This window comes from Nicotiana tabacum, chromosome 4, assembly GCF_000715075.1.
Source record: "Nicotiana tabacum cultivar K326 chromosome 4, ASM71507v2, whole genome shotgun sequence".
Taxonomy (NCBI): domain Eukaryota; kingdom Viridiplantae; phylum Streptophyta; class Magnoliopsida; order Solanales; family Solanaceae; genus Nicotiana; species Nicotiana tabacum.
The window spans coordinates 25825079-25847842 of NC_134083.1; the positions used below are offsets into that span (position 1 = coordinate 25825079).

The 22764-nt window shown below is 35.0% G+C and overlaps 4 protein-coding genes across 4 annotated transcripts; all 4 read right to left on the bottom strand.

Moving 5' to 3' along the window:
• Nucleotides 1–278: 278 nt before the first annotated feature.
• LOC107764518 (SNAP25 homologous protein SNAP33) lies at nt 279–5232 on the bottom strand. Its single transcript, XM_016583104.2, has 7 exons — nt 4779–5232; nt 3702–4699; nt 2402–2965; nt 1877–1970; nt 1586–1716; nt 755–852; nt 279–593 (listed from the first exon to the last, which is right to left on the bottom strand). Exons 3-7 carry the CDS (start codon nt 2894–2896, stop codon nt 494–496), a joined length of 918 nt encoding a protein of 305 aa, XP_016438590.1. The 5' UTR covers nt 2897–2965; nt 3702–4699; nt 4779–5232; the 3' UTR covers nt 279–493.
• A 2262-nt stretch (nt 5233–7494) lies between these two features.
• Nucleotides 7495–8283, bottom strand: LOC107764519 (uncharacterized). Its single transcript, XM_016583105.2, has one exon. The coding sequence runs from the start codon at nt 8281–8283 to the stop codon at nt 7495–7497; it is 789 nt and encodes a 262-aa protein (XP_016438591.1).
• Nucleotides 8284–10375: 2092 nt separating this feature from the next.
• On the bottom strand, nt 10376–12228 carry LOC107764520 (uncharacterized). Its single transcript, XM_016583106.2, has one exon. It carries the CDS (start codon nt 11962–11964, stop codon nt 10513–10515), a length of 1452 nt encoding a protein of 483 aa, XP_016438592.1. The 5' UTR covers nt 11965–12228; the 3' UTR covers nt 10376–10512.
• Nucleotides 12229–18491: 6263 nt separating this feature from the next.
• LOC107792646 (uncharacterized) lies at nt 18492–22401 on the bottom strand. Its single transcript, XM_016614879.2, has 3 exons — nt 21726–22401; nt 20595–20739; nt 18492–20317 (listed from the first exon to the last, which is right to left on the bottom strand). The coding sequence occupies exons 2-3, from the start codon at nt 20731–20733 to the stop codon at nt 18888–18890; spliced, it is 1569 nt and encodes a 522-aa protein (XP_016470365.2). The 5' UTR covers nt 20734–20739; nt 21726–22401; the 3' UTR covers nt 18492–18887.
• Nucleotides 22402–22764: the final 363 nt, after the last annotated feature.

Here is a 22764-nt window from a genome sequence, read left to right on the forward strand (position 1 = left end):
AGCTGGAAAGCAATCAGTGATATTTAAAAGCACCAGAAAGGGCCTCAATGACTAGAACGATTCTCAACAAGTTCTGTTCTCTAGCACCGGAAAGTGGTTAAAGATGGAAAAATATTACAGTAATTAAAGCAAGTTTTTGTCGGAAAATGAAGTAAATCTCAGCAGTTCTATCGCTAGCAACTCTCAAGTTGGATGCTAACACTGTCTAAACAATTGTTAAATGTGCTCAAGACTATTTCCCCAAAATGGTTAGTGCAATTTGTTGATCTGCATCCAGATTACCAGGAAATTGATTGATTAACTCGATCTGATGTCAACCGTGTACAAAAATTACAGAAGTAACAGATAAAGGAATTGGATTAATGAAAAAGAAAAAGAGGAAGGAAGATTAGTTTGTGAATGACTCTAGAGGAGTTGAAATAACAAAGTAATTAAAAAAAAGAGCATGTTAATATCTCGTGCTAATCCAGTAGGTCCAAAAGATAAATGCTGGTTACTTTCCAAGTAAGCGGCGGCCACGCTGGTTGGCACCTTTAACTCGGAAATTGAGCTCATCCACGTCATCTTGAAGATGATCCAGGGCTTTGTTCTGCCTGCAATATCCAACAGCATATGCAGAAATGTTCAGAAGTGATTAGAGAAATACACAGTACTACAATGATCATGAAAGTACATAAGAAGAAAAAAAGGGATGAAGGAAAGAGCAAGGAAGCTCATAGTCCTTAAAGAAAATTTCACAATCTTAAACACTAACCTCCCAATTTCAGATCCCATGTCAAGAGCCATATCTTTGAGCTCTCCCAACAGGTTACTGAGATCTGATAATGCGTCATCTTGCTTTGCCTTTTCAACCTGTCAAATTTTCAAAATGATTAGCGCTGTTTCGAATTTTCAACCTGTTTCGAGTGATTTCTCAATGCGAGAAAACACATAGGTGCTTCTAAAACAAGCCTCCTAGGCTGCCCGGTGCGACTCTTCTTAGGCTTCCCAGTCTTAGAAAACAAGCCATGCAGTTTTCACCATTCTAAGATAGCGGATGCATCAGAAGAAGGGTCTTCACCGTTCTAAGATAGAGAATGCAAACAAATGGATAGAAAAAAGGGGCAGCCCTGGTGCAAAGCAGAACGCGTTCACATAGGGTCAAGTGGAAGGCCACACCCAAGGGGTGTGATGTAGGCAGCCTACCTAACACAAGCGTTAGTGGCTCATTCCATGGTTCAAACCCGTAACCTATAGGTCAAATGGAGACAAATATACCGTTGCTCCAAGGCTCCCCTCTAAAACAAATGGATAGAAAGTTTAAATGGAGCACTACAACTTCAAGTTTAGAAAGTTCAGATGGAGACAAATATTGTGAAACTTCAACTTGTTAATGGAGCACAGTTAAGGAAAGAAACAGGAAAGCCTTCGCCACGAGTAGTTGACATATTGATCGCAACTCTTCACACCGTGATAAAACTAACTTGAGAGCAAGTTTATCTTCCTATCACGCAACAGGCTAGAGCCAATATCAATTCTCTGAAACATTGATATAAAGGAGTTCTTAATATCCATCTCTATTTTGTGCCAAGTAACACACATGTACCTCAATTTGCTGTAGTGCATTTGTAGGTTCTGGTGGTGGTGTTCGTGAACTTGAGCGTCCTTTAGGTGCCGAGCTCAACCCCAACTTCTCTCTCTGCTCCAGGTGGTTACCCTTTCTTTGAACTGGATCATCTGCCACAGTAACAGATAATCAGCAATCTTTCTCAATAGCCACAACCTCCCCACAGTTTATTAATGTTTTCTATATCTGAATGTCCAGTTAGTTAATTCTTTCCCTACTTATGAACACCAAAGCATATTAAATGAACAAGAACAAAATCAGATGAGTAACCTCTAGTAATTACTGGCCCTGTAATTGGGCGAGTCTTCTTAGGCTTCCAAGTCTTAGAAAACAAGCCTCCTAGACTGCCCAAGAGTTTTTCACCCTGCAATCAAATTTCAAGCTTTAGTTTCAAATTGATAACTACAGCAGCAAAAGGAAATAACAGATACAAAATATTCCATTTAAGGAATAGTAAGAAAGTATTCGGTAGTTATGGGGCAACGGTAGGTTAAGGACAGAGGTGGAACAGGTTGAAGCAAACTATTGACTTATGCTTTATAAAAGTCTAAACAAAATCTATATGCCCTCCTAAAGACTATAAAGTTTCATCCCAAAATGAACAAGGAAGTAACCTACCAGTCAGTATAAATTTCAAACATATTTGAGTTATTCAACGAAATACTAAAGAATGAAAAGTTGCAGAAACAAGAAAAATAGATGAGAATTGGCATTCCATGATGATACAATGGGTAACTTAATCCAAAACAAGTTCTTTTGCAAACTACAAAATGCAATAGACTTAGAAAACCATACTCTGCTAAGGTCATGGTCAATGTCAGCTGCAGTTGTGTGGGTTCTTGTAATTTGTTCACCATGCTGATGTAAGGTGATCAAAGTTTTTGTTGCGTCCTGTCTCATGTCTTCTGCAATCCTCAGGCAGCTGTTAACAGTCTTTGTTGTCTCTTCAGCCTTGTGTACAGCATAGTTTTCCAACTCCTGTACAGTTTGGTTCTCAAATCCTCCAGAGTCCCGGAAGTCATTCTTGTATCTGTTTCTTGCTGTTGAAGTTGCAGAGTAAGCAGATGAATGAGTCCCTTTAATATCATCGTCATCAAAAGGGTTTGTACTCAAATGTGGAGTTATTAGAGAAGGCTCGGACGAAGTTCTCCGTGCAGGTGTTATAGTTTGCTTGCTGTCAGATTCATTGTCAGAGTCAAAAGGATTTGAACTCGAATAACCATGGAATCCAGGATTCGCAGAGTGATTTTTAGCATTCAGATGCAAGGGCGATTTCTTAACCCCGAACATTTTCAATGGGTAAGAGGTGAACTTGCTTCAGTAGGAACTAGGAAGTGTTCGACTAATTAAGGAATGTACCTGGAGAAAGAAGCAAGCGAAAGCTATTAACAGTATGTTTTAACAGCCAAATTAATTAGCAAGAATCAGCTATAACGAGAACATTCACTTGAACATCCTGCTGACCTACATTTAAAGTGAAAGTTCATGTATTCTACCACGATAGTCGATAAGATTGACAATACACTAATAGATCATCAAAAACTGCTGAAAGGATGAACTAGGACTCAAGGCTAAACTTTGTGCAGGAAGAGGAAAAATTTTTCCTTTTTTTTTCTTTTGGTTCTCAAGGGGCTTACATAAAAGAAAAAGGGCATCCAAGAACACATTTAACAGCCCTTCAATAATATATCAAAAATTCAAGGAATATGCAGGCCCGATTCTCTATGCATCTTCATCATAACTCATAAACGTTAAAAGTTAAAAATGAAAAGCTTTCCTTATAGAAATAAATTTTTACTAATCTTTTTTTTTCCAATCAAATGAACAATCAAGATAGTTTCCCAATTCATCTGGCTTATTGCTTTATGCTGAATTCTTTAAAACCCAGAAATTAAACAAGATTAAAACGACAGCAAAAAGTGCAGATTGTTCCACTAAAGAGTAGAAAAAGATAGCCGCAAGTGATAAAAATCACAGCGAAAAAGAAAAACTAACAGAACACAAATCAGTACAATAAGCTTAGTGATTTGAACAGATCCAAAGGATAAAAACAAAAATGCATAAACTAATACATTCAAGAAAAAATGAAAATTACCTGCAAATCCAAGGAACACTGTGGATTAGGATTTAGGAGCACCGAGATTAACGCCCCTATCACGGAGAACCAATCCACAATAAGGAGAAAATCTAGAGAGAGAGCGAGAGAGCGAGAGAGGAGACTATAAAATTTGAAAGTGGGGAACAGGCCTATATAATATAGTACTTCCTCCCTCTAATTTACCAATTTATGAATGCACTCTAATTTTATTTGTCTATTATATTAAAAATAAATATTTATTTTTTAGAAAACTAATAAATAATTACTAATTTATACCTAATTTATCCTTATTATTTTCCAATATTTTAGATTTTTAATAGTCAAAGTTAGTTTTTTTAATAATAATTAGGGGTTATAATAAAATAACCACAATTTACTAATTCTTTAAAGATGTGCCAAGTCAATAGTGAATAAATAAATTTGGATGGAGGAAATATTTTTATATTTATAATAAATTTAATCTTAGACTCTTTATTTTATTTTAATAAAATAATTTATAAAAAAACAAATATAGAGTAATTGTTTTAGTCACAAATCTTTTAAAAATTTATTTTTCTTAAACTTTGTGTCAATGCATCACATAAAATGGGATGGAGCATGCAATTGAATTTTATTTTTTCTTCTGATGCAATTGAAAATGTTGCGGACGCTAGCAGCATAGCTTACTTTTGGAAGAAATTAGTTGTATTCTAATGTAGTATTGGGCATTAAAATTTTAATATTAACGTTCAAGTTTTGTAGCAAGAGGTACAATAGTAGTAATAACAACTACTGCCCCTCTCAATAATCTGACCGGAATAAAATAAAGTATAAATAAACCTTTCTTCTAGAGAAAATAAAAAGAAAAAGAAAAAGAAGCGCGTAGGCCGTAGAGGGTGACTTTTGAATTCGGCTAAATTGGACCGTTTCCTCTCCATATAATGCATAAATAGTAAAGCCCTGACCCAGTCCACGTCAAAATAAAAAGTTTTTAATTTCCACTTCTTTCCCTGTTACTGTTAAGAAAAAAAGAAAAAGAAAAATTACTAGTTTAAGTTCGCCAAAATGACGTATTAAATCATTAATAATACTTACACGTAACGAGCTTGCTTTGCTTTCTTCTTCTTCTATATCTTCTAACTCCTTGGCCCAACGTGCGAAATTCTGCGAATTTGTCACCACCAAACCGATGCCAAAAATCAACGGGACTTATATCTTCTTGATTACCTTTGCCTTTTTGCTTGTCCCATTATTTATCATATTGAAGAAAAAGTTTAGGTGCTTTGATTCGAATAATGTTGTGGAAATAGCAGCAGGAGCTCGGGCAAACCCATGTCCGGCGGAAAATTCAGCTGCTGAAGTAGTGATAGATGTTTGCGAAGAAGAAATTAAAGCAAAAAACAGTGATTGTTCTATTTGTATTGCAGATTTTAAAAAAGGGGATATGTGTTTGATACTTTCTCCTTGTTGCCATGGATTTCATTTTGCTTGTGTTAGTCGTTGGTTAGAAGACAAAGAGACGTGTCCCTTGTGTCGGACCCCTGTTACTAGTGTCATGTGTCGCTCGTATTAATGATGACAAGCCGAGCTATGTGGTGGGGAGGTTCAATTGAATCTTCTTTATACGGTGTAAACAAGGTAAAATGTAAACACAAATTCTTTTGTATATATACAAATTGTTGAATCTTGTTCACAATTTTTTTTTTTTTTTTTTTTTACATTCTAATTATGCATATACATTCACATTAGGGTGTGGGCATTTAATAATCAATGCCAATTACTATTTCATTTATTCGTTCAAAAGTGCAAAATAAGCAAACTCATCTTTTCAGAGAATGTCATCCCACTTCATTGTCAAGGCAGACACATTGAATTAGTTTGCGATTTATCTCAAAAAAGAGTCTTGAGAATTTATTTGTCATGGTTTCTGCTGCACACCAAATTTGCAAGCTCAGTTACATTTGAACGTTCACTAATACATTACATTTGATTAGGATCGGAGAACGGGAGAAGAAATGAGGAAGCACTGTAAGGAAGTACAGAAACTCCACTCATTAAATTGTCGATTCAGAAGAAACCCTTCAGGAAAAATGACTTTTCCAGCTTCCAAGCACCTTCCAGGAAACCAGCAAGAAATCATAAACCCCTAATTCTTAGCTGCTAAGTTCCATTTGTAAATTACAATATACAATCTACTCCTAACACTTCTCACTAAGACAAGACACGAATCACCTATAGTGCATTATACACGCTAAAAAAGGTGTGCAAGAAATGAAGATTCAAGCAACTTACATTGCTCATAATTACGCGTTCCAACAAGATTAAACAATATGTAAAACTTGAGATCACATGTGAGCTGGATCACTCAACTACTCTTTCCAATCTTGATTTCTGGAATCATATTCAATCCGTGTCAAGATTTACAACATGTCTAGATTCATTGAATTTAGGTATAAGAATATTCGATAATATCTCATAATGTTCCCTACTTCAATGTTGAATATTTTATATGAACTGGTAGAACAGTTGATAATATAACAATCAGCGTTTGCAGCATCATACACCACATTCAAATTGACTTTTCTAAATGGAAATTAAATCTCATTTATCAAACTCCTCTAAACGAAACAAAAGTAGACTTGCGGAATCAAACAACAAACACACTTTACCAGAAGGCATGTTGAAATGGACACATTTTTTACCAATATCTATGCTACACAGACTGAGACATACTGAATCTGGTGTTGGATTTACTATATATGTTGTCCTTAAGATAACACAATTTACTATATGTTCTTTTCAATCTTGATAACACAATCTCCATTCGGAACTTCAAAGATATTACTACTATATTCCTCAAGGAACACAATAAGTCACAAATGTAAAGATCAAACCCGAGCTTCCAACTTAGCTATATACTTTTGTAAAGATAATTGTTCTACTTCAATGCATGCAAGATGTAAATGATGTGATATAGATGTTAATAACAAATATAGCTTAAGTTGCTTTACAAGTGATTCATAGTTCTTTACTTGATCTGCCATTTCTCCATCTTGTGCATAACATGGCAGAGGACAATGGAATGGTAGGATAGTTGGAATTTTGAGAAATATGAACTATTACCCCTAAGTTTGCTTGGAAACATGTTGTAAAAAGGGATGGGGGAGGTTAAGGAGATAGGTGTGCTAAGGTTAGGGCTGTTCAGCTTTAGGGGTTTTGATTTGTTTGTACATATTTTTTCCCTTGGTAATTAAAATTTGACTAATTACCAAAAAAAAAAAAAAAAAAAAAACGAACAGAACAGCCGGTTTTGTAAGGGGTGGACCAAATATCTCCATCAATGGAAGTGTGAAATAGCAAAAACAAAGGTAAGATCGATCAGACGGATGGGATCCCTCCACTCTTAAGCAGAAGTTTCAAGATCGAGTCCTGGGAATGCAGAAACCCCTGATAGGAGCGCTTCTCATTAAATGATCCCTACGAGGCACTAATCCAGATTCCAGATTCCAGATTAGCTGGACCAGTTGGTTCCGAATACCAGATGCTTATACCAAAGTAAGATATGATAGATTTCTTTTGTAATCAACATTGAATTGCAGAAGTCATTGCTAAAGCTTTCCCATTAAATCTTTATCAGCATTCAGCTTACAAATTCAACATCAAACATTTCGTGCAACTACTTAAATCATGGGGCAACCAAAAACTTCTCAAGAAACAAAAGCTTCATTTCCAAATCGAAAGAGCAGAACATTCAAAACTGCCAACTCTTATTCAGCTTCCCTATTGATCATGATTTAATACCAACGGAAAATTAATTGCTGAATCTAGAGAATACAACAAGGATCAATCCAAGGGAAGTAACAGCAATACAAGAGTAAGTAACACCCTGAACGCGAACAAAAAACAAGTTCAATTGCTTAGCAGCCTGGAGAGTAAGAGTCAAAATCTGCAGCCTACCTTGTTCTTCCATTTTCCTAAAAAAGTAAATGGGCTTCAGCGCTCGCCTCAACATGAATGCAAGAGAAAATGGTAACCCAAAAGCCAAGAAACTCTGTATTGAGATCTCGGGAATTGGGGAGGACTGAGTCCTGTAAGTGATCCAAGCTCCTAAACCAAGCTGTACAAGCCCAAGTACAGCAAATCCTTCGCTCAAACTGTACATTGTTTTAAGCATTTTATCAAGCACTTCACGGGTCTCATTTCCAAGTGGTGTAACGTCACGCTCAACAGTTGGTCCTGTGATCTCCTGGTGCTTAAATTCAGGGGTTTGACTTGGATACTCACTAGCGATTTTAGGGTTTCCACCATCACTAGATGAAAAGTATCTCGGTAGAAATCCTTGAACTTGAAATTTGGGGGTTTTATAATTAATTTGATTTTGGGAAAGTGATATATTGGGTTTAATAGAGTTTTGAATTGTGCCAAGAAATGGTAGCTGACTTTGACTCTGGACAAAAGGAGTTGATCTGATATAGGAATTGGAGAAGGTTGAAAATTTTGTGTTTGTTTTGGGATGCCTGAGGAATGAAAGTGGAGAAGAAAAAGAAGAAGGATTTTTAAGAAGTTCGGTTGTAAATCTGCGAGTTATTGTAGACGCCATAATAGCTGCAGAAGCAGAAAGGGAAAAGAGGAGATCAACGAGGAGCACAAGGTTTTACATTAAGCCATGGATTTTAGTCAATGGCTGCTTTGCCCGCGTTTTGCGTTTATTGCATTTTCAGAGAATGGGCCAAACTTTTGCTTCTCTTTTCTGGCCCAAGTTAAGAGTCCAGTTAATGAATGGGCAAAATTGGTCGACCGAAATAAATTGTATTGCTAGTTAAAATATATAATATAAGTATATATATAAAAAATATGTATTTTATCAGCTACTTCATTATTTTTGGGAGCAGCTAAAAATATATATTTTTGTTAATGAATGTCAGCCTTGTTATGATCGGCTTATGATGTATAGAGGCCTAAGCCCAAATTAGTGAAATTGTGTAACAATCCCAAAAGTAATAGATCCACATCAGAAAGTGAAATTGGTTAAAAATTGCATAAATAACTCGTGTTACACGTTTTAAACTGTAAGGGGTTGTTTGATCTGAAGTATAAAAAAGTTTAATTCCGTATAAAGTTCCATATTACTCGTATAACGTTTACTTTTCTAAGTAAAATTTTGATGGTTTACTTCCATTCGCTAATACAGAAACTAACTAATTTACTTACTTTAAGTAAACTTTGATGGCTTACATCCAATTTTTAGTAATCAGAAAGGTATTAAAAGTGATATACTTTCCTATTTACGCACGATTTTGGGAAGATAAAAGCTTAAAGGAAATAGCTCATTACACTCAACGTTTTCTTTACTCTCCAATTTTATTTCTATTTCTCTTTACCGCACAAAGGAAATGTAAATCGTTACACTGAACTTTTCCTTTTACTCTTTCAGTTCCCTCCTCTTTTAACTCAACCCAAACATGGTATAAAGTGCCAAGGGCTGATTCCCAAGAATAGGAAAATCAATACAAGCAACGTAACTGGCAACATTTTTTTACACTTTCATCCAAATTTATTTGATTAAATCCACCTTTGAATAATCACTTATACTTCAACTACGACTGTCTCAAACATTATATCTTTTGGCAAGCGGATTTCTAAAGAGATTGTAATAAGTTAGTAATAACATTCGAAAGACAAAAGTCTTGAATTTTTTTGTTAAACAGTGCACAACTATCATGTTCTAATATAGGGAATGTCATATAAGCTGATTAATAGTAGCAGAATAGAATAGAAGCAACTTTTCGATTAGCAAGAAAATTATGTAATCAATCCTAAGTCTTATATATCTCCAACATGTCAAGTGCCGGTATTAAACAAACTGCACGTCGAAATAGGTGTTGTAGTTAAAGTGGACTAGGTAAATGAACAATATAGAATATTGTGGAGTGTAAGGACTCTTAACTTTGCAATTTAATCAATCAAACTTGATAAGTTTACTACTGATATTTATTTATTTCTTTCAAGTGTAGAGGTGGTCCAATCTACTAAGTCTTCCTTTTTCAGTTGCGTGATAACCGTTCAAGCTAGAGTTTTGTGTATAGCATTAAAGATATTAATTGAAAAGCACTAGCATATTGTGAGACTATATAAGAAAGGGAAATGGGATGGGTTGTCATGTTATTTGGTAGGTCACTAAACAACCACCTTTGAGCTCACTTATCTTTGTTTACAATATATAATGGAGCATTTTTTTTCTCCCTCATGACTTCATAGCATAGTCCCATCTTCAACACCTCACTCAATTTCCCTTCAATTCCAAGAAAAGATTATCACATCATTAAAAGAAATTACCCTTCATTACAATTTAGTCTAGCTCAAGATCAAGTTAAAATGTACACAACAAAAAAAGAATCCTAAATAGAAAAAGAAGCTTACATCTTGTACATATGAATTTTCATTTCCTAATTAAAATTGGTAAAAGACAATAAAATTGATCCCAACAAAAAGAAAGGGAGGGGGGTTGCTAACTGGTTCAATGAGCAAAATGGAATTTGAATTTGTTAAATGGACATGTTGAACAGGGAGCCGAGGGTCTATCGGAAACGATTTTTTTATCAACAAAAGGTAGGGGCTAGGTCTGCGTAGACTCTACCCTCTCTAGATCCACTTATGGGACTACACGGGCTATATCACTATATTGTTGTTGGGCAGGTTGAATAGGGATCAAACAAATTTGGGTTGAATATTGCCACCACTAAGTTACTACTGAGAATTTAAACACTTCAAACATGTAAAGAATCAATGAATCTGTACACTTGTGAACCTTAAATGAAATTCCCAATGATTAATTGGAAATAAGGCCCAGTAGCTGCTCATGTTTGTGACTGTTTTCCATCCACCATTGCTGGAAACCAATATTCTCACTGCTAGAATCCAACATATTCTCTTCTTCAACAGGAGCAGGCAAGTTTAGATCCAAGAAATTTCTGATTTCTGGTATTGGTTTCTGTACTATTTCAACAGCTTGGTTATTGTTTCTTTTGGCCTCAGCAATCAAATGGGATCTCTTGTGACCACCTAAAGCTTGACCTGATGAGAAAATCTTGAAACAAATTGGACACTCATGATTCTTTAGCTTCTTGGATCCAGAATTGGTCTCAATCTTTTCATTTATTGCACTTTCACTGCTGCAGTTTTTGATGAGTTTGATATGATCTACACCTTTATTTTGCAAGTGCTCAATATCAATACTGCTATTTTCACCTTTGATATTTTTGTGGCTTGCCCTGTGACCTCCTAGTGCTTGGTAGGAATGGAAACTCTTATTGCAAGTAGTACACTCAAATTTTATCTTCTTGGAATTGAAACCCTCAGTTAAATCACTCCTTTTGACTAACTTGTTAGCAAATTCAACTTCAAACTCTTCAACAACTCTGTTTTCATTGTCCACTTTAATCTTCTTCTTTTTCTCATCATCAGTTGGAACTTGTGATTTGTCCCTTTTTTGACCATTTGACTTGGAGCTCTCACCTTGTTCTGTTTTCCCATTTTTGACTTTCCTCAGCTTGACCAATTCACCATCTTTACATTTTGTGCTCTTGTTCCCAACTTTATCATTTTGATGTGGTTGATAATTGTTATCAGAACACTCAGTGACATGATTTTGACCAACCCAACTTCCCACATCTTTTGAAAGTAAGATCAAACTCATAGCAACTTCCTCTTGTAGCTGATCATGTTCAATCTCAGAGATACAAGGAGAAGCATTATAAGCAACAGTTAAAGAAGAGGAAGTTGTAGTAGCCATGTACCTTTTCAACCTTCTTGTTGATCTCTTCTTCTTATTTGGTGCTGCTGTTTCAGTATCAGATTGACTATCCATAACTTGTTTCTGATTAGCATTAGCACTATTCCAAGAATCTTGTTCCACACTGTTATTTATTGATGAGATTCTCTCTGAGTGACACTTCATATGGCCAAATAAAGCTTTCCAAGATTGGAAGCTTTTGCCACATTCTTTGCATACTTTGTTCTTCTGATTTGGAAGCAAAGTATCTTCTTCACTTGACTCAGCAAATTTTGAAGTCTTCTTGGGATTCTCCCTCAGCACATAATTAGCACTTTGAGTACCTGCTTCAGTGCCCATATCCAAAATTGGAAGCATTTTTCTTGTAGTGTTTCCATCAGTTGAATTAATCATATGAGACCTCATATGACCACCTAATGATCTACCACTATTGAAACTTTTGTTGCAGAATTTGCATACATGTTTCAGTATTTCTTGATCTTCTCCCATTGAATTGAATCAAATCAAAATTCAAGAATCAAGAATCAGATCAGATGATCAAGAAAAAAAAGTCCAACTTTTACCTAGTCTTGTTCTTTTCAATCTCACAATGCAACTCTGGATGTAGAAATTATCCAAATTATGCTAGTAGCTCTCACAGTAGATAATATGAAGAAAATATCCAAATTATGTTGGTGATGAACAAGCTAAAAAAGAGAAAAGAAAACTTAAAAGAAAGAGAGCAGTTTTAGTACTTTCTCTTTCTTAAGTTTTTCTCTCTCTTAGAACAACACTATGTTTGGCGAATTGGAGGAGAAATCCATGCATGGAAGCAAAGATAAAAAGAAGTGGTAAAGGGAAAGATAGTAGTAGCACGTGTACTCAACTGACAATACTACGCCAACCCAAATCCAACGGCTGAGATTGATCCTCCTATTTAGCATCTCTATTGTGTTGAGCTGACAACCGAGCTTAGCTAGCTAATGCTCAAAATAACTTAGAACTGCTCTCAATAACTATTCTTTCCTTTGTCTTTGCTATTAAAGAAGCCCACAACTCAAAGTGAGACCAAAATTAAAAAATAAGAAAATTAAAGGTTCCACTCTTTGTCTTTGGCTGTTATTCTTTTAATCTTATGTTAAACTTATTTCTTTTCTATTTCTATTATTTTATGAGTTTAACTTCTTCCCCATATTCATGATCAAATATAATTCTTACATTGTCATAAAACAGTATAGCGATAACCTAAAAACTATCTACTATAACATGGTAATTCTACTACATATTTATGGTCTAATAAAATTCTTACACCGTCAAATCACAAATAACCTAAAAACTATCTATTATAACTTGTTAAATATATTAATAGTTCAAAAATCTTCCGGTGTCGTCAGTATATATAAGTTAAATTTCTCCTAAGACTTGTTCTATCCTTATTCTGGTCCTGCATGTCAGTTTCCAGTACTGTTGTTACTTCCTTGAAGGCATTTAATTATTTACTTATTAATCATAGGCCAACCCAAAAGAAATTCTTGAATTTAGCTTCAATTAGCATATAGTACTTGTATTGATTAGTATCATAAACTTAAGTTGTAGCACAAAGTTGACAGCAACGAGAGCTAATTAGATGAAGTGAGAAAAGTTGCCGGCCTTAATTAATTAGTTGTTAGCAGCTAAAGCCGGCTTTCATAGCACTAACCGCAACGTGAATATGTCTTAATATTAAGGACAAACTAATCACAATTTTGGGAGGTACGTGATGAAAGTTCCTTACCTTTTGTGCCTATTTTAGCCGGCAATATTAGTGCAACTTTAGCTGTGAACTTGTCTATTTATTCATTTTGATTTTTGCTAAGCAGTAGCACATTGCTCGGAGAGTAGTAGTTATACGTTTAAATATAAATATATAAATATATGTGTGTGATTACGAGGAACAGAAAGACCACCCTTTATTTCCTTCTCTACTTAAAACCGTAATAAACAAACATTTTTAAAAGATCAAACATGTGCTTGCACATTATTTTGTGCCTAACTTTGGCTTGTGAACTATACACAATACATGCACTATGATGATTGTGTGTGGCAAAATTGTCTTGTGATTGGCTGAAGAATCTTGGATATTAAAAGGCGAGTTCTTGACTAAATTTTAGTTTCTCTAGATTGATAGTTAGCATTGATTAATTAAAAACTCAGAAGAAAACACTGTTTGATAACTTGCGTTAAATGGTAAATAACCACAAATATGGCTGACATGTCATGGTGAAATTGTTTTAAAATTCAAATTTTGACTAATTCGTATGAAACACTGAAAAAATTAAGAGATATAGTAGTTTTTTGCTAAGTCATATGGTAACTACATAAAAGGAAGTGAAGTTCTTGATGTTTAACAAAAATAAAATAAAAAAAATTGAAATCATTGTGGAGCTATAGAAAGATAATAGTATTGCAGCTACTACTTATTTTACTCCCAATCAAAGATAGTTTAAATTGAGTGTGCTAAATCGCAGAACCGGATTCAAAATTTAAATTTTATGTGTTTAATCTTTAATATTTCTAGCATTGAACCTATATATTACAAAAATTATGAGTTTAAACCTATTCGTTTATAATTTTAATGACTTTTTATACATAAATTTATATTAAGTATTGAAAGTGATGGATTAAGATGAATTCGGTGTTAATATATGTTAGTATCCGCCTATGGTAACTAGTACTATGAAACATGCGCTAAATAGAATAACATTTTCTCATTGTTTTCCCCATTTCCTCTAGCTGACTTACTAGATACATAGCTGGTGAGAAAGCTGCTCAACCACTTCTCCTTAATTAAGGTGTTGCACCAAACCAACTGGTGTCAAGTGCATGTCCTATGAATCTACATGTTAATTTGATATCCTAATTGCATCTTGATAATTTTGACAAACAGATGCAAAATCTTGTAGAAATTAATTAGAATCTCCTACTTTGATGACCTTCTACCATGTGGCTCAATTTATTACTACATACCACTTGACTAGCTAGCAATGGACCAAAGATTAGGTCATCTATACAACCACATTAAGGTTTTGTTAAGTATAAGAAATGAAAAGCCTGCTAATATACATAATGCAGCATCAGGAAAAGAAGACAATTGTAAAATGATTAAGCACATAAAGATATAGCATATGTTATTGCTCAAAGTGACTTCACTTGAGAGTGAAGAAGTCTTTTGGGTGTTTTGTTTTTCCAAAAGTGGATGCTATATATATATATATTGACAACTGACACTCTTCCAAGTAAAGTTAATTTGGCCACTCCTTGTCTTTCTCCCATACCCATGAGAAACATCAAGATGCCCTACTTTGTCTTTATGCTTGCTCAGTCAAGCTTGCTCATCTATCCTAGAAACCTTGTGCAGACAGAACTAGCTTATTAGGTGCGGGTTCGGTCGAACATATTAATTTTATTTAAATATTATATTTATAATTAAAAAATTCATTTTATATATATATATATATATATATATATATATATATATATATTACAAAATTAATAATTAAGACGAGCTATAATTTTAATAAAAAATTCAAAATTCATAAACTTTAGATTTTGCTCCGCCTATATCTCCCACTACATTAGGAGGAAGGGGAAATGGGTGAATTTTTAGAATTACTATTAATACTGGACAAAAATAATTTCCTCTGGCTACAAAGACTGGGAACTAGCATCCAAAATTCCCTAAATCTAAAGCTTTAACAACTCTTGTATATTTCTCTTCTTCTGTCTTCTCTTTGTTACAAGATTGTCAAGGCTGTATATTTCAGCAACTAATTTCTCTTTTTGTCATAGAGTATAAATCCAAAATTGCAGTTAATTCACAGCTTCATAGATGTTGTCATTAGGTTTAATTTTCTAAACGTAATCTACGGTAGGACTTGAGTTAATTAGCTCCTTTCTACAAAATTTCAGTGGATTATTTATACTAGTCCTGTACATAGGCGAATCTAAAATTTTCAATACATGGGTGTACTACTAAAAGAAAATAAGGAAAAAATGTATTAAGTGAAAATTGATCCCCCTTCCTCTTGGTAAATAATTCAACATTTAATCAAGTTCACCATTCAACCTTCTTGTAGTATGGGTGCCAACAGTTAATATTATACCAATTTTAAAAAATATGTATATAAAATATCTAATTTTGAGGAGAGACTATGGGTTCACGTGCCCCATAATCTCCTCTCTCTATATATCTTCCCTTGCTCCTATGGACTCTTTGGCAACATAACCAGTATTTATATTACCAGTATTTTGGGGAGGATAGTGAATACGCATACCTTACCCCTACCTTATAAAAGTAGAAAGGCTTTTTTCAATAGTACCTATTTAAAATTACGAAGTAAAATTAAAGGCCAAAATGTAAGGCAATTAACTCTTTTGGAATTTCCTAATTGGGTATTGTAATTAATTCTTTCTTTTTCTTCCATGAAGAAATAAATTACATAATTATTTTTTGTTAAATTCTAGCAGAGACAAACAATATTAGGTACTTTCCTTCCCCACCTATGTAAAATTTGGCGAACAGAGCTACATGATATTTGTGCTGATGTAAAATAATAAATATCGGACGAATAATTATAACGTGCATTCAAGCTGATTCGAACATCATAATTTATAATTAAAAAAATAAAAAATTGTCCATCTCGTGATACATCCCTTTTACCTCAAGTCAAAGCAAGAGCTACCTAGCCTTGTCGGTCACAGATGGAGGAGACTTGTTGAGGAGCTTCACTTCCTCGCAAGCAAAAAACAAAGTTAATGTGATATATATAACTTAAGAGTGATTCACTAGTACCAGTAAAGTAAAGCTAATCTTTAGCTTAATTGGTCCACTATATTATGTGAATATGAGATCTGGCTATAGCTAGGTGACACCAGTCCATGATTAATAAAGAATTGGATTATAAGTAAAGTTCATTAATGAGAAGCACGTCAATCCTTTAACAAATATAAAACATATTAACAACTAGCTACTAGTATTTTCTTTGGTGGTTAGGCTTTTGAGATTTCACGCTTGTATCTCTTAGTTTACAGAAGTTAGATAACGTGTTATTTCAGTAGAAATTCTAAAAACACTCAAAAAAGAAAAACTACCTTTATAAATTAAAAGGAAAAAACGGCCCATATAAATTGAAAGAAATAAAGAGCATGACTAAGCGGTTAATGAGGTGAGTAAAACTTATTGAAGTCCATGGTTCAAATTTCAATATATATATATATATATATATATATGTGAGAGATAGCAGATACTCAATAAAATAATCAAGTAACGGCGTAGACTATATATCTGTCTTACATAAGCATATATGTTCGTAGAGAAATGAAAAACGACGGAAAGGGAATGAGAAAATTGCAGAATATTATTTAACTATACGCTGCATATAAACATACGACCTACTTTAAAAAAGAAAAAAACAATTTCCTAATAATAGGTCGCGCTGCTTTAAAAGAGGAAATTTGCACCTTTTTAACTGTGGCCTGCTTTTGCCTCTCTTAGTTTAACAACGGAAAATAAGTACGCAAGTAGAGTAGATACATAAAGATACATATTTTATTTTTTACTTCTTTTCTCTTTTTGTGGTTATAAAAGGGTAATAATCATAAAGGTGCATGTGTTACTTTATACAGATAATAATTGCTCATGTGTTCATAGCAAGTTCTCACCAGCAATGCTTAGGAAATACTCATATATGAAATTAAAAAGAAAATTGAAAATCCCAACTGAAGTTATTACGTGGGACCTTTCCTTACCTGTTCCTTTGGATGGATCATGCAAAACTAAAATTGGTTAGGGTAGAGCACTCTTCCACTACTTCTTTGACTTGATAGATTATTGAAGATTTTTTCTCTTATATATAACCAAGTAAAGAACACCCCCGACTACTTGCTACTTCCCCTTTGGGTGCCAGAATTAAAAATAGTTTCTTTGTACTAGTATAACATATGTTGATGGCTTTTCCTTCATTTCTACCTAGCATGATGGAATTTGTTTAGTAATGAAATATAAAGTTAAATTAACTTAGTACTGTATTAAGAGAATGTCATATACATTACTACTATAACAACGGATCGGAATGTATCGGAAAGTGCAACTTTTCCTTTTTATAAAACAAAATACACTGGACGAAAGCTTGAGATAGCAGAGTCAAAGAGGCCTTGTATTCTAATGCATAACCACTAAAAAGCATACACAGATATCTGCTGCAATTAGCACTGCCCCCGGCTGCATCTAAGGGCTGCTGATGTACATGTTGACACTGAGCGTCATAGCCCACAGTTGCATCCGTGAGTCAGTGAGTGTGTGCGCATCGTCATAACAGGTGTACGTGTCTGCTTACTCATATTATATACTACTCCTATACGCATTATTGAATTTTTTTTAAAAGTATAGATAAGAGTAAATCCACTATCTCATAATAAAAGTATCTACTATATGGTATACCTAAGTGGTCAATGAAATGGGTGTGAACTTTGAATATAAGGGTTTGAAGAGAAAGTTCAAATTCCAAAGGTGACAAAAATAATACTAATAGATGATTTATTTCTACAAGTTTAAGTCTTATTACATGACATGCTCTTTTCTTCTTTTCAATAGAGTATCAGTATTTAATGCCGTCAAGTCAATCAAGTAGTTTATACTTCACTCTCAACACAACCAACTCCTCTAAGTTTAATGATACACTCGAAAGCTTGGTAGGCGCATGCCACAAGGTGTAGAGGTTAAAAACCATCCTTCCATGAAAGAATGCATTTTGATGGTCTTAGTACTCGGCCAGAAGCAAAAACAGCATGTTGGTTAATCAGTCAGAGCTTTAAAAGGCTAAGAGCTTATATCCTTAAAACTTCTGGTACGAGTACCTTCACGAAACAAGATTATCCAGTGAAGCTTTGTACAATGTTGGCTAATTTCTTATTACCCATATCAAAGGTCTTCCTTTGTAGAGCTGAGAAATAGACAAAGGAGAGGACAAGGGAACATAAAAAGAGAGGAAATCCGCGACTGTACAAAACAACTAAATTTACGTATATAAGAATTTTTAAAAGGATCTTCATCCCCCTTTTTTGGAAATATGGCTCAATTGGCCATAGTTTAACTTTACAAATAAATTCTAAGAACCTACTGTCAGTCAAAACAGCTTCCCAGGAAACTGGTGTTAAGCAAATCAAATAATGGCTACTGTACAGTTCCAAAAGCATAGCATCCATCAGCTCCTGTAACACCCTTGTAATGTCATTTCTTGAAGAGAGTAAAAATTATCTTCCACCAGCATTATGAATATACAAGGAAAACCGGAACCTGCAAATGAAGCATCACCAGATTGATTCAACCACACAAAACCTGCCTCTGTCTACAGCATGAATGTAAATGTCAAAACATAGCTTAACCCTTAACCATCTCAACTCTTGTATATCCAGGCTCCATCCCCAAAGACTTCTTCAATCATAGTGCAGGTTGGTAACAAATCAACTTCATTTCTGGCACAACAGCTCAAGTACCCAACATCCCATTCTTTGCCACCACATGGCCCCAACACACGATCATGCTCAATGCCACTGCCCATACCAGTAATATCATTTGCCCAACGTTTACCATTGTTGGTCTGCCCTAGTGATGATTCTGAAGTAACCCCGGCTGCAACAGTGGTACAGGAGCCATCTTGGACTTCTTGCTTAACCACTTTATTTGATAGGCCTTGGTCTTGAGGCTGTAAACTAAGTTTATAACTGCTGTTACTATCAAACAGCTCACCAGGACATGATTCCGGCACATCAGTGAAGACCTTCGTGCTACAAACATTTACAGCCTTATAATCTTCCCAGGTAGCATCACCGACATCCTCATGATGTTTATCGAGCTCCTCATGGATCCCATTGCCACTGAGATCATTATGATATGCTGGGGATTCAACCACAGACTCCTCATCTTCATCCGTCATATTAGCTTCCTGATCAGCATCACCAACAATCTCCAGCCACTCATCATTATCACTGTCTATGTTCAGTGGATCAAATCTGTTCTGCTCAGCACGTTTTCGCAAAATAAAAACATTAAAATAATAGCTAACAAGTTCCTTCCTGCTCCGTGAAGGAAACTCAATAGCAAGATGGTTCCAGAAATTCTTGCCCAGTGATGCAGGATTGGACAATACAACCTCATGAAATAATTCCTCTTCCTCTTCACTCCATTTTTCTGCCACTACCTCTCCCATGTCACAAAAACCCAACCTAACAAATGTCTCCTCGCCAAGGTCTAGCTTTAGTTTTTCCCTTGTTTCCATGATGTGCAGCCGAACACATCTTATGGAACCTATATCTTCACATGGACATTCGCCTCCTCTCTCTACAATATTCTCCCCATGATCTGCACATAGCTCCATTGCAGGCATTGTAATGATACTCGTACCAGCAAGTTTATTTTCATCAGCTTGCGATGAAGGACACAGAGTTTCATGTATGCCCTCCACGTACAGTTTATCCTGATTACCAAATGCAACCCATTCGGGTAATTCTGCTTGAAAATCAGGTCCAATAGGGACCATCTTTTGAGGAGGATCACACAATAGAGAAGAATGCATCTCCCCATGATGAGCAGCGGCCCTGAACGGATTATCAAAATAGTAATATTCAGGAGACATCAATATGTGAAAACGCGCCTCAGGCCTGATGTCTTCCTCACTGGTGCAACTGGTGGGCCAGGAAGAGTTAGAAGCAGAGCCATAAATGCCCATCTCAGTTTCTTTCTCAGAAGAAAAAAGAGCTTCAGCCACATTGTGACTATCAGGTTTGCTGTCAGCATTGGTTCTTGAAGAGTTTTCCTCATCACCACCTACCAAAGATATAGAGATACAGATCAATACATCGGAACCCACACTATAAAGAGTATGGAGCTAAAAGATTCACTTAACATCCAAAATCTGCTCCTAAAAAGAGCAAGCCTGTAAAGAGAGATTTGGAGAAAACTGCTCCAACCTTAAAAAAATACTTGGCAAGTCTTACAGGGTACTGTACTACACCAGTGACTGAAAACATTTTAAAATATGGTACGCAAAGCAGCAAAAGCAGTGCAAAGAATATCTCAAACTAACAAAATAATCTCTTGTTACCTGAAGCATAAGCCTTCACAGCCACTGATTCACGAGAAAGTTCCAAAACTGAAACTATCTGACAGCTAGGTTCATGTCTTGGTTGCTTAGATGAAACCTCATACAACTCCTCTTCACCATACGACCTTTTTTGCACCATAATTAGCTACACAAGGAACTAAAAAATATGAGATATTTAAACGTAAACTGGAAGAAGGTCAAAGATTAGCAGAGAGGGGAAATTCCTTCAAGTTCCATGTGTTTAAAAATATGTAACAATACATATGATTTCATAATCACAAAAGACATCCACAAAATAACTTCAAGAAAATAAAGGGATAATAACTATACTTCAGAGACCACAGAATTGCACTAGAACACCACTAAATTCAACAGAAAACCTGAACAATGAGCATTCCAACCCAGTTCTATACAGCACACAAGGGCATTCTAATTAAATATATAGCTGTATTGTCTAGCTGAAAAGAAGATACTAAAGGTAAACACCACATCAACTCTCAATAAACAGAAAAACCGACATGATGTTGTTAGTCAGAGCATTTGGATATACAGTCACAACTTTGTCAAAAATAAAGAACTGAGCTATGTCAGGCTAAGCCATTCATGATAAAAATAATCCAATCTCATAAGTGACACTGATTAATAGTAATAGTAAGTCGAGCATAGTCAGAGCACCCATCTACTATGAAAGGTTACAAGCACTAAAAGATACTGACCGGAACAGAATAAGAACATCAATTTTTCTTTTAGGACCAGAAATTAGCAGACAAGAAACAGCTTACAGGAAACAGTGACACAAATGTTTGAGCAAGTAGCAAATACAGACAAGACTACACACTGTCACACTGATAACTGATAAGCGCGATAACATATACAACAGCTCATTCTGTTTTCGAGCAAAGAAGGCTGAACAGAATAATACGTAGCTAACTAAGTTTTAAATTAGTGACACGTGGCAGGGGAATAAAACAGTGACGCCCCTTAAATCAGTTTTATCATAGTATGGCCCTAAAGAACGAAAAGCTGGAAAAGAGAGCCATAAGTTTGTCTAATTACATGGAGTAACAAAAATTACTTTTGCACCTTAACGACTGCAAAATAAATAGGGGGAAAGATGGACGGTTCGGGTACCTTGAACGGGAAGCTGGTCTTCGTCAAAACTGAGCTAGCCAATTTTTCAATTTGAGGACAGCAATATAAATACGGGTAAAATTGTAAGTTTCTTTTTTTTTTGGGGGGGGAAAATCGAGAGGTAAAAGTATGAATTGCAATTTTTTATGAAAACCCTAACTCTAGATCCCCAAGTTCAGATACAACTCTTCAATTAAAAATTAAATTAATTAAATCAATCAAAAATTGGTTCAAAGAATTTAAAATTGAACAAGAAATTCCAAATCCGCAGATTATTTATATCGGAAGAAGATCAACCCTATTTTTCTTTAAAAAACCCAGAGAAATCAATGGAGAAAAAACGAAATTAAGATATAATAACAATTAATTTTACAAAAAGAACTCGGAATTGAACAGATCTATAGAAAAAATAGAGGAGATCTGAAACCCTAAAATCGAAATTTGATTTTCAAAACTGCTATAGCCGAAAAAAGTATAGATGGATAGAGAAGAGAACGAATTAGACAAATGAAAGATTGATTTGAAAGTCGAGAAGAAAAATCGAGGTCGATTTGAGGGGAAGAATAGTAAGGATTGGAATTGGGGGGAATTCGTTGACAATAAAAAGCTGGTAGCGAAATCTGTTATTGGCGCGTCCGGAAATAGTAAAGCGGGTGGTCTAAAAATATTTGCGCCAAATAACCGAGCTAGTTTGGTAACAAGAAAAAAATAACCGAGGCTAGTTTGCATAATAATTAATGGCTGCATTCCCCTGTGATTTTGTTGCCTAATCCTTTTTCCAATATTCATTAGCCTAATTTCTTTAGAAATTAATTAGTCACTCGCGTGGTGCTAAGGGTTAAGAAATTACAACTGTAATTTCACTTGTTCGAACTCCAGTGACTTTATGATTATTTCATTATATTTGTGCAGAAAAAGATATACTCTAGTTCAGTGAATAAAATTTTGTTTGGAAAACATATTGTATACGGTTAAAATCGGACCCATCCGATTTTACTATTTGATCGAGACCGGGAGATTGCATCGAAGGACGGCCTCA